This window comes from Myotis yumanensis, unplaced genomic scaffold (assembly GCF_028538775.1).
Source record: "Myotis yumanensis isolate MYYU_CA2020_CCGP unplaced genomic scaffold, mMyoYum1.0.hap1 SCAF_4, whole genome shotgun sequence".
NCBI classification, from domain to species: domain Eukaryota; kingdom Metazoa; phylum Chordata; class Mammalia; order Chiroptera; family Vespertilionidae; genus Myotis; species Myotis yumanensis.
The window spans coordinates 102353406-102365225 of record NW_027223755.1 but is presented as its reverse complement, the minus strand read 5'-3'; the positions used below and the strand labels follow the sequence as shown (position 1 = coordinate 102365225).

The following is an 11820-nucleotide window of genomic DNA, read 5'->3' as shown; positions in this document are numbered from 1 at the left end:
CACGTGATCCCGGACTGCGCCCGCATGACTTTGGTGGCGTCCACGTGACCGCGGACGGGGGAAGGGCAACCGCGCTGGGCCTTCTGGGAGTTGTGGTCCAGGCGCCCGGCGCGGTGTGGCGGGCGGGACCCGGCTCTGCAGCATTGGAGGTCTAGAAGGGGGCTCACCCGAGTCTGGTGGGAGCAGAACCCCCCTCGAGTAGCTCCAGGCTGTCAACCTAGTCCCAGTCCGTCAGACCTGACCAACACTTAGCGGAGGGAAAGAGGACCCGGAACAGGAAGGGAGGGCGGAGAGATGTAAGGGTCTCTCTCTTCCAAATAATAAGTGTGGACTGAAGGATGGAATTAGAAACATCGCCATTTGCCACCGCCGTAGTAAGGACTGATTTAGGTCAGAATCGTTAGTGCAAGCTGAAGACATTGGGTTAACTATCCGCAGTTGGGAAACGATATGTACGCAGTCTCACAGTATCTTCCTCCAGATTACTTAGAGTGAGGAAGGGAAAAGAAACCTGCTGTAAGAAATCTGGCAGACTCCATCTGAACCAAGGACAAGTTTACTTACCATCACCATCATACACTGGCATCGTCACAGGCCTACAGCTGTGCTGCACTGGGCAGGGTACCACATCGCTCCTGTAGCGTTCCTGTACAAAATACTTTCCTGCCCTAGCCGGTTTGGCTCAGTGGATAGAGCCTCGGCCTGCGGACTGAAGGGTCCCGGGTTCGATTTTGGTCAAGGGTATATCCCGGGTTGCAGGCTCCATGCCCGGGGGGTGTGCAGTGCAGGTTGCAGGCTCCATGCCCAGGGGGCATGCAGTGCAGAAGGCAGGCGATCAATGATTCTTTCTCACCATTGATGTTTCTCTCTTTCCCTCCCTCTCCCTTCCTCTCTGAAATGAATAAAAAAAAATATAATAAAAAAGAAAGAAAGAAAATACTTTCCCTACTCCCATGGCGGGGAGGGGAATCAAATAAACCTAAATGGAAGGAACAACTGCTAACGACTAGGCAGCTCTATTCTGTAGTGTCAGTGTCATGAAAGACAAAGAAAGGCCAAGGAACAGTCCTCCCTTGATGAAAGGAGATGAAAGAGGGTAGCCAAAGGCTGCTCTGTGGCCCTGACATTATTGGGACTTTGGCAAAGATTGGCTGTGCACTGTGGGTTAGGTAGGATTATTACAGCATTGTTCAATCCCTCATGTGGGGTTATATCAGAAAAGCTTGGTCTCAGGATATACATACTGAAATATGTAGGAGAATGTGTTGTGATGTAATATCTGCAACTTAATCTCAAATGATTCACAAGGTAAATTAATCATGACATGTAGCTACCCACAGAGAGAGAGAAAATGTGATAAAATGTTAACACGATGAATCTAGGATAAATATATGTGATATGGCATGTATTTGTCTCACAACTTTATTTAGGTTTGAAAATTTCCAAAATAATAAAAAAAAGATTTTTAAAGTTCTTGAAAGGTTAAAGTCGGTGGTGCTTTGGCAGGCTAAATAGCCACCACAGACAGTGATTTTTAAAAAATTTAATTTATTTAAGGTAAAGGGGTTGGGGGATGGGGAGAACCAAAGGGAAGGGCTACACAGCACTGAGCCAAAGGGCATTGGGTCCAGGGTGGCACCAAAAACATACTTAGGACAGTGACACAAGGAGGGGCATAGAGGAAGCAACAGGAGAGCCTAGGCTGGGCTGCCTCGGCTCACTGGGAAGTCAGAGAAAAGGGGACCTTGGAGAGAGGGTCAGAGGGTTAGCCCAGGATGAGCTGCCACTGCCCATTGCTCCCCTGGTTGCAAGTCTCATGGGGTCCCTTAGAGGTTAGGGGTATGTGCCTGTTGGGTGGGGGGGAGAGGACAGGAAATGCCACCGGTGTGCTCCTTGGAGGGAGAGCACGCACTGGGTCCTTTGTCCTGAGCATGTTTATCTCTCTCTTGCAGGTGGAAATTTGAGGGGAGGACTTCATAGAATATTCATCAGCTTTCCAGGTGTGCTTCAGGGTTGTGGTCTCCACTGATTGGTCGGTGCCAGGACAGAGGGTCATTAGTCAATGTAACTGGTCCTGAGGCAGGCAAGGTGTCGCTCATCTGGTTTTGCTGCTTTTCTGGGCCTGGAGCTGAAATACAACTGAGGCCTGGATGTTATGTTTAGGGAGAAAAAGGTCAGGGGGTCCAAACCGCCTGATCAGCGATATGAAACATCAGAGGTCCAAATTGCATGACCAGTGATATGCTAGGGGAGGATAGGTTACCAGGGGTGAGGTTCTTGTTTTCCCAGTTTTGCCCCTTGCTAGGCATCTGGGGCTTTCTGCCCTGGTGAGTTTCTGTGCCTGGCCCATCGTCCTTGCTCTGCTCATATCTATCTAACAGTTTTTTAGAGTCTCTGAGGCTGAGAAGATAAAGGAGCCCTTCCTACTATTTCAAAATTTAAAATAAAATCAAAACTAAAACCAAAACAAGAGGAAGGAGGCCCAACCGGGTTGTAAATTTCCCCCATGACTATTGGGCAACACTTTTTAGGAAATACTAAAAACAACGTTCTTTCAAAAAAGGTGTTTCCTCATTAGTATGACCTGCCTTTGCCCCTTCTAGCGATGGTGTCTAGAGTGCTGGCCCCCAATTAATGTACGAGGGCACAAAGGCTGGGAAGGGAAGCTGGTTCGCACAAGGCCCTGAGCAGCAGGCTGGGTTGGACCTGGCTGGTTGACTGACCTGAGTGGCTGCGTGTGGTTTGTATGAAGGCATCCAGGCAGGCAGAAGAGCTGAGCAGAGCACGGTGTGTGTGTGTGTGTGTGTGTGTGTGTGTGTGTGTGTGTGTGTGTGTGATGAGAACAGTCCCTGGAATCACAGGCTTGTGGGGGAAGCGTGGACCATCCCTGTGGCTAAACATGGCAGGGCTGGTCCCAAAGGTCGCCCCTGTCAGACAGGTGAGGAGCCTGAACTTGTCCTTTTGCTGGACAAGGGGCCCTTGCAGAGGACAAACGGGCCAGGGTAGGAAAGGCGGGGGAAGGGAACACCCCGCCTAGGCAGCTTGTCAGGACCCAGCTCCCACCGCAGGAGGAGGGGGGCTGTGGGTCCTCTTGTCCTCCTTACCCAGAAACCCAACAAACTCGGGTCAAAGGTGAGATATGATGGAATTAGAGGTGGACGTGGCTCATGCCTCAAAATGCACGTGGACTTTGCTGCTGACCCCACAGGAATGGTGGATCACGTGAGACCATCAGACTCCTCCGCTCCAAAACCTGGGCAGTCTCTCCTTGTCCCGTGGGACAGAGCCCAGACTCCTCAGCTGGGCAGGCCAATCCGTATCAAATTCCCAGCCACCTGAGCTCCCACCACGCTGTCTCAGCCCCCACTCCAAGCCCTTGCCGCAGCCACTTTGCACTCTTCGACGGCCCCATCCCCACAAAACATCCCGAATGCACAGCCCAGAGTGAATACCCTCTCCACCAAATTCCCATGGCTTTAGGGTCTTCAGACATGCAGCAAAATGCTGCTGTGAAGGGTGACATTATAAGCCCCCCGCAGCATTATAAGCACCCGAAAGCAGGGGAGGGTTGGGATGTAATGCCCTGTGTGATCTTCTAATGCAGCGGACCTCGTGTCCCTCGGGAAATAGTAATCAAATTGCCAGTCATCCCAAAGGAAAGATGTCATCCCGCCCCCCTTAACACCAGACTGGGATGGAGTAAGGGCTCCAGAAAAGGCCAGAGGAGATGGGTGTGTCCCGGGACAGTGCAAAGGGAAGCAGAAGCCAGTGACCCAGGGGGCCTTCACGTGGCCACCCAGGGGGTTTCCAGTTCTAGATGCCTCCTCTGACCTTGACTCATGAAAGGTGGCGTGGAGGGGAGGGGCATGGAGTTGAGGGGGGTTTGGAGGCTCTGGGCTAAGTCAGCTGAAGGCCTGGAATTGCTGGGGCCACAAAGAGCTCTGCAGGGATAGGAACCCTGCTAAGAGACCCAAGGGACTAATTTAGGGCACCTCACCAGGGAGAGGAGGTGCATTTGGGTCTTCTTGGGGGGAATTTCCAATATTATAGGGTTACTTTACAATGCACTGAAACGTAAAGTAAACCATGCCTATTCTAATTGTCAAGACATTTTTTTTTTAATGTACAACTAGATTCTACAAAAGAAAAAGTTATGCAAAAGACAGATAACCTCAAGTGTTGGTAAGGGTGTGGAGAAATGGGAGCCTTCATATAGTGCTGGTGGGAATGTCAAATGATAACAGCCACTTTGGAAACCAGTTTGGCAGTTTCTTTAAAAGTTTAGACATGAATGCCCTGACCGGTTTGGCTCAGTGGATAGAGCGTCGGCCTGCGGACTCAAGGGTCCCGGGCTCAATTCCAGTTAAGGGCATGTACCTTGGTTTCGGGCACATCCCCAGTGGGGAGTGTGCAGGAGGCAGCTGATCGATGTTTCCCTCTCATCAATGTTTCTAACTCCCTATCCCTCTCCCTTCCTCTCTGTAAAAAATCAATAAAATATATATAAAAAAATAAAAGTTTAGACATGAATTGACCATATAACCCAGCAATTCTATTCCTAGGTATCCACTCAAAATACATAAAAATATGTACCTAGCCGAAACCGGTTTGGCTCAGTGGATAGAGCGTCGGCCTGCGGACTGAAGGGTCCCAGGTTCGATTCCGGTCAAGGGCATGTGCCTGGGTTGCGGGCACATCCCCGGTGGGAGATGTGCAGGAGGCAGCTGGTCGATGTTTCTCTCTCATCGATGTTTCTGACTCTCTATCTCTCTCCCCTCCTCTCTGTAAAAAATCAATAAAATACATTAAAAAAAAAAAATATGTACCTAGACAAAGACTCATGTGAGAATGTGCATAGCAGCTTTATTCACAATAGCCCCAAACTGGAAACAATCCAAATAGCCATCAATCGCTGAATGGATAAGCAAAATGGGCCCAACACAATAGAATGTTATTGAGCCATAGGAAGGAATGAAGCACTGACACACGCACTACAAGACGAATGAACCTGGAGAGCGTTTGCTGAGTGAAAGAAGCCAGACTCACCAGGACAACTCCTGCATGATTCCATTTATTTGAAATGTCCACAGATGCAGAAGCATATCAGGGGTTGCCAGAGCTGGGGGAAGGGGCTGACTAGAGACAGGAGTGACCACTAATTGGCATGATTTTTTCAGGGGGAGGGAGCCACAGAAATGTTCTAAAACTGGATTGTGGTGATGATGGCATAATTTGGCAAATTTACTAAATATCTTTGAGCTGAACACTTCAAATTAGTGGATTTTATAGTATGTGATTCTGCCCCAATACAGTTGCTTTATTTAAAAGCATTTCCCGTCCATCGTTAGTGTTTATTTCCGAATAGACTGTGCTGCTTGCAGGGCTGCTCTCCTGGAGGTTAGGTAACTGCAACAGCCAACACAGGACCTTGAGGGAACCCCCAGGGCTCCCCGTGAATGGGGGGCTGTGGTGTTGGGGGCCAGGCAATGAATTCTCCGGCCCTTTTCATGAGGCTCTGAAACAAGGACCAGCAAAGGAAAACTTCCATAGCCACCTTGAGAGACGGCGATGACAGTCCACAGCTGCCCATGCAGTTTCGGGGAAAACAGTTCTCCCCCGAAGCAGCCTGAATGGGAGCGAGTCCACGCCCTGAGGAGAGGCCCCAGGGGAGCCCAGCACTCCCATTGGCCTGGTCCGGCCCTGTTAAAACCACGGCACACCACACAGAGGGCAACTGTAAGGATGCTGCCGCAAGGGAAAGAGCACAATTCTTAGGGACCCTGACTCGTGTCTCTGCCAGCCGCCCTCTCTCCCCCTCCCGGTTCCTTTGTCTCCCCACCCATGGGATGCCCACATTCTATGTTAGGCGCCAGGTGTGCCTGGCCCAGTGGCAGCATCCTGCCCCTCGCTACCCCCGTCTGGGTGGGGACCCTCCGTGGAGTGTGCTGGGGTCAGGGATGGCTGAGCACAGCTGGAGACTTGCTTCTCTTGCCAGCCCAGAGCATGACCACAGCTCCCGGGGGGTGATACCTCAGGGGCAGAGCTCGAGGCAGGTGCAGTTCACCCTCTGCACAAATCCACCTACCAGGGCGGCATTGGCCAGTGTCAGGATGGCGCCCGGCGGGAGCTCCTTGCCAGTGGCAAGGTGTGAGACTTCCCCGGGGACCAGCGCACGGTCCCAAATGGCTAGGCCAGCCATGCTCCCCACGAAGGCCTCAGAGCCATCAAACCCACCCCCTATGCTGTCTTGCTCCTGGCCCAGCACCAGGGAGCCCCCGGGGGGGATCTCATAGCCCTCCCTGAAGCGGGAGCCGGTGGCCACCAGCCTGCGGTCCACGTGGAGCCAGTACCTGCCCAGGAGGGACGTCCAGATGACGCACACATGGTGCCACTGGCCATCCAGCAGCGGCTGCAGAGGGAGTTCCCTGAAGGCCGGGTCTCCAATCACAAAGTGGATGGAGCCAGGGACCAGCGAGTCGCGGCCGTGCAGCACCAGCTTGTTGTCATTCTCCGCGGTGGCGTAGGAGAGGAGGGTGCCCAGGTGGCCCGAGGCTGTTCGGACCCAGCTGCAGACAGACAGGGCCCGCAGGCCCGAGAGGAAGCCGGGGCGGAGGAAGACCACGTTCTCAGTGGAGGTGTTTGGGAAGACGAGGGCAGGGCCCATGTTGCAGACTGGAAACAGAGGGGGGTGGGGAGAGTCAGCTCCTGCACCACCAGGTCACCCAGAAACACCCAGAAGCTTCCAGAAACACCCAGAAACATACATGCTATGGGCTTTTCCTTTGCACCAGGCAGGTGGGCCTAAGACCCCAGCAGCTGGCTTTTATCAGGTGCTAACTGCGAGGGCTGCGTCTCATTGTCTGACAGGCAGGAACACGGAGAGCCAGGCAGGCATGTGCCTTGCTAGGGAGCAGGCCTGCACCCACACTCCTCACCACGAGGGAGCCTCTGTATGAGTGTCCTGTGGCTGCTGCAATGATTCTCCATAAACTCAGTGGCTCAAAACAACACAGATTTTGTATCTCATAGACCTGGAGGTCAGGTCTCACTGGGCTAGAATCACGGTGTTGGCAGAGCTAGTTCCTTCGGGAGGACTCAGGGACAAGCCCTTTCCTGCCCTTTCCAGCCTCTAGAGATGCCCACATTCATGGCTCATGGCCCTTCCTCCATCTTCAAAGCATATCCCTCTGTCCTCTGCTTCTGTTGCCCGACCCTCCTCTGACCCTGATGCTCCCGCCTCCCTCTATAAGGAACGCTGAGATGACCCTGGGCCCACGCCATAAGCCAGGATCAGCTCCCATCTCAAAATCACATCTGCACAGTCCTCTTTGCCGCATGAGGTGACATATCCACAGGGTCCCAGCATCAGGACATGGACGTCTTTGGGGGCCACCATCCTGCCCACCAGACTTCCTGCCAGGTCTGCCTGTCTGTGGGTGGGGGGTGGGGGGAGAGAGGAGCAGGGTAGCCTCTAGTTGCTGCACCTGGTCTGAGGTTCTGATTGGCAGGCTGGGGGCGGAGCCTGGAAAAATGCTTTCCTAGCCCCTTATCCCATTGAGTTTGAGGATGGAGGGCCTCCTGTGGCTGGCCTCCAGCTCCTCTTTCCACCTCGGGGGCTCCTGTCATAATCTAGGGCAGTGGTTCTCAACCAGAGGTGACTGCACCCCAGGGTACATCTAGCAGGGTCTGCACAGCGTTTTGGTTGTCAAATCTATAGCCTCCATTTCTGAGAGGCCAGCGGGTTGATCCTGTCCTATTGGCGAGGCCACCAGCATGCCCCGGATGAAGGAAAATCCTGATTCAGAGGAAGGGGCCCCAGAGGCTGCTAAACAAGACAGTGGGAGCCACCTGGTCAAAAATACAAGTTAAAGATACAGGGGCACTAGTGGGTGGAGGCCGGGGGTGCTGCTGAACACCCTACAATGCCTGGGGCAGCCCCCACAACGAAGGACCGCCTCGCCCCAAATGTCAGTGGTGCTTCGGCCGAAAAGCCCTCACCTGGGAAATCAGAACTGGCTTTTCAAAGGCCCGGGCCCTCCACGGTCGGGCACAAGCCCCACGAGGTGCCCGCTGAGCCAGGGCCCTGCAGAGGCTCGTGTAGCGATAGTAGAGAGCATCGGTGGGATCCCGCCAGCCCTAATGAGGCCAACCTCGGACACGGAGTGGCATGTGCTGACGCCAGGCAGCACCCCATGTGTGCATTCACCCCACATGCCCAGGCCAAGGGGTGGCCTGACCTGCTGGGGACCTACAGGCTGGCTGTCACCTGGATGGCCCCTTTCTTCTGGGACGGGGTATGTGGGGCGTGAGCCAGTGTTCCCTCCACACAGAACAGGGGAGAGGCTCATTGGAGGGGATCAGAGGCCCAATTCCTTAGTTAGTGAGAGGGAAAGTGGAGGTGGATAAGGGAAGGCAGGCCCATGAGACTTACCTTCCCCCAGTCTCTCAGGGCGCCGTGCCCACTGGCTGTCTGGGCCTGGTGGCTCCTGTGTCCCCTGGAGATGGCCAGCAAAATCCCGAGGTGGGTCCAGGGGCTCAGGCGAAGTTCTGAGCACCTGCCTGCCCTCCTGCAGCTTTGGGGAGCTTTGGCTTGGCAGCGCAGGCCGGGCAGGGGCTGTGGTGCCAGGGCAAGCCGCAGGAAGCCACTCCTTGAGAGCATCCAGCCTGGCGCCCTGGCTCTGGACAACCTGCGTCAGGTGAGCCAGCGTGTCCTGCAGGGCTCGCATGTCCAGGGCCAGGCTAGACAGTGCCTCCCTCTGCGCCGCCTGCTCCTTCCTCTCCTGGGTGAGCTGCTGGGTCCTCTCCCTCAGGGCGACACCCAGGGCCAGCAGCCGGGAGTCCACCTTCCGGCTTCTGCGCTGCGTCTTCCGAATCCAGGTCTTGAGGTGGCCCAGGTCGCCCTGCACAGTGGCCTGCGACTGGTTGACGGCCAGAGCCAAGGCCTGGCTCTCCTGGGCCAAGCTCTGGAACCGGGCATCGATGTTGTAGGACAGGTTGTAGTTGCTGGCAATGGCCTGCAGGTGTGTTAGGGTCACCTCCTGGAACCTCCGGAACTGCAGAGGCACACAGCAGCCTTGGGGGCAGGGCCCGGGAGGGCTCTGGACAAGCCTTCCCTGCCATGCTTCTGTGGTGCCTACCAGTGGCCGGCCAGTCACCAGGACCAGCCCCATCCCAGCTGAGTTCAGGGAGGAGGGGGGACCAGCTTAAAGTCACTCGGTAGCACTGTGTTGGGTGAGGGCTTCCGGCCACCAGCCTGGTCCCCCACTCTTCACCCTTGACCCTCGGGGTCCTCCCTATGAGTGGACAGACACCAGGATGGGCCGAGTGAACTGCTTATGCGGGTCAAAGTGGGGAGCACTTGAGGCAGGCCTGGTCCATGCAGGGTGGGGAACTGGCTACAGACCCGCATGGATGTGTCTGCTCCACAAAGGACTGATGGGCCGAAGACCTCACCCGCATGCTCAGTGCTGCTACCTCATCCGCTCCCCTGCCCTGTCTTTCCTCCTCCCCCCTGCACAGATCCAGCAGCCTGGATGCACCCTTGGGGGCTTCCTACCCGCTCCCAGCCTCTGACTCCCACCCAGCCCTCAGGTGTCAGAACCCTTACTTGTCCGCAGAACCTGTCTGGGAAACCTTTCTGCTGGTTTCCAGCTATTGGTGAAAATAACATCAGCTGCTAAAAAGAACTACAAACTCCACACCTGTGTCCATAGAACGCCAAGGCTCACTACTCCATTTCTGTAACGTCTGTCCTTCTGTTGCCAATTAAAAAAACAACAACAACAACAAACAAAACCACCTGCCCTGCATGGTGGGTGTTTACCTGTTCCTCCAGTCTGCGGAGCCTCTCGAAAAACGGTTTTCTTTGCCCCGTAGGGCCGGCTTCCTGTGACAAAGCTCCATGCAGGTATACGGGCACAAAAATAAGCAAGAAGGACAGGGTCGTCCTTCCGGGGCAGCCCATTCTGAGAAGAGCAGCGGGAGTTGCCACCAACCTGTAGGATGCCGCTGCCTGCCTTGTGCTCCTGCCTCAGCCTATGCTGCCTCCAGCTCTCAGTGGAGAAATTTTCCTTTTTTGACTCTGGCTGGGAGTCAGGTACTTCCTGCCACCAAACGAAAGGCATTTGCCTCCCAGCCCACGGGCTCGGGATATTCAGAGGTTTCCAAGGAGACAAGCTTAAAACAGATGCAGTTTCTTTGGAAAATAATTCTATGGGGTGAAAGCCCTGGTCCGGCTGGCTCGGCGGCGGCCTGGGGTGATTGCTTTAGCAGGAGCCAGGGACTCATGTTCCCACCAAGAGGAAGTTGAAGCAGGACAGAGAACCTGGCTGGGGCAGGGGATCCTTGGATCCATGTCTGTAGTGGGGCCCAGCACCGCACCATGCACAGAGCATCCTGTGAGGACATCTCTCCCTCGAGTAAGACAAAGGACATGGGAGTGGGAGCCACCATAATTTATTTTGGGAACAGGTTGTGTAGTGGGCTGAATGGTGACCCCCAAAATGTAAGTCCAAGTCTTAACTTCTATACTTGTGAATGGGACTTTATTTGGAAAACAGTCTTTGCAGAAGTACGTAGTCCCCCTTATCTGTTGCCCTGGTTACTCTCTCCTGCTTACTGTGAAAGCTCAGCCAAGCATCACCAGACACTTGGAAACCTCTGAAAAGAGTGACAGAAATCTGCCCAAAGAGTAAAGGAACCCAGGAGACAATGCAGCGGGCCAAGGAAAAGCTCAAGAAGGCTCTAATCAATACCCTTAGAAAAATAAGAAAGGCGTTGTGTTCACAAGGCAAGTAATGGATGCTACAAAAAATGGAATCAGAAAGGAAGCTGCGCTTGAAAGGAAAAACTATGATGCCCAGCTAGCGTGGCTCAGGGGTTGAGCGTGGACCTATGAACCAGGAGGTCTCAGTTTGATTCCCAGTCAGGGCACATGCCCGGGTTGTGGGCTTGATCCCTAGTGTGGGGCTTGCAGGAGGCAACCAATCAATGATTCTCTCTCTTCATTGATGTTTCTATCTCTCTCTCTCTGAAATCAATAAAAATATATATTAAAAAATAAAGTAAAAACTATGATACCTCCCCCCCACACACACAGCTGAAAGGCAAAGTTAAAGCAATTGCTCAGAAAATAGAGTGGGGCCTTGACTTATGAGTTTAATTCGTTCTGAGACCGAGCTCGTTAAGGAGCTCGTTAACTCAAATTACTCTATCAACTCAACGCAAAAAATCGGAGAGAGACAGCTGGTATCTCAAAAAACTCCTTAGTCAGGACACTCATAAGTCAAGGCCCCACTGTACAGCTCCTCTCACCAAGTGCTAGAATACCCAGGACAAGGAGGAGATCTGAAAAGTGTCCAGAGAGAAAACCTGGTCACATGGCAAGGATCGAGACTTTCCCCAGAGAACTGTTGGCCATCTCAGCAGCAGGGCTGGCTGCCAAAGACAGAGGAGCAAACTTTCACATTTCCGAGTGAAAATGGTTTCAAATTTTAAAGTTGTGCACCCACCTCAAGTGTAAATTGACCCTGAGAAAAGAATAAAGGCATTTTTTTCCAGATATGTAAAGGCTTAAGAAATTGGTCTTCTGTGCACTGTTTTGTGAGAAGTTACTGAATCATAGGAAAATAGAGGAATAGAAGATGATTGCAGTCGCTGTAGGAAGTGGAGATTGAGGGCTCTAATCCATAAGTGGACTGGGAGGAATTTCCAGAGCGACTCAAGACGTCACCATCCTCACTCCTCCCTCCCTGTCACCCCCCACATCCAAGCCATAATTTCTTTTCCCCAGAAATATCCCAGGTCAGCCAGTTTTCACCC

The 11820-nt window shown here is 53.4% G+C and overlaps 1 protein-coding gene across 1 annotated transcript; it reads right to left on the bottom strand.

Annotated features, from left to right (window-relative positions):
* Positions 1-4886: 4886 nt before the first annotated feature.
* On the bottom strand, positions 4887-9996 carry PTX4 (pentraxin 4). Its single transcript, XM_070411604.1, has 3 exons — positions 9824-9996; positions 8432-9053; positions 4887-6672 (listed from the first exon to the last, which is right to left on the bottom strand). The coding sequence occupies exons 1-3, from the start codon at positions 9962-9964 to the stop codon at positions 6032-6034; spliced, it is 1404 nt and encodes a 467-aa protein (XP_070267705.1). The 5' UTR covers positions 9965-9996; the 3' UTR covers positions 4887-6031.
* Between the last annotated feature and the right edge of the window lie 1824 nt (positions 9997-11820).

What these genes read in the sequence shown, in the direction of transcription:
- PTX4 (XM_070411604.1), bottom strand. Translation starts at nt 9,964, where the DNA reads ATGGGCTGCCCCGGAAGGACGACCCTGTCCTTCTTGCTTATTTTTGTG. An exon ending in TCCGCAGACTGGAGGAACAG is followed by an intron (nt 9,054 to 9,823) that starts GTAAACACCCAC and finishes GTGCCTCTGCAG; the next exon opens with TTCCGGAGGTTCCAGGAGGT. An exon ending in CCCTGAGAGACTGGGGGAAG is followed by an intron (nt 6,673 to 8,431) that starts GTAAGTCTCATG and finishes CTCTGTTTCCAG; the next exon opens with TCTGCAACATGGGCCCTGCC.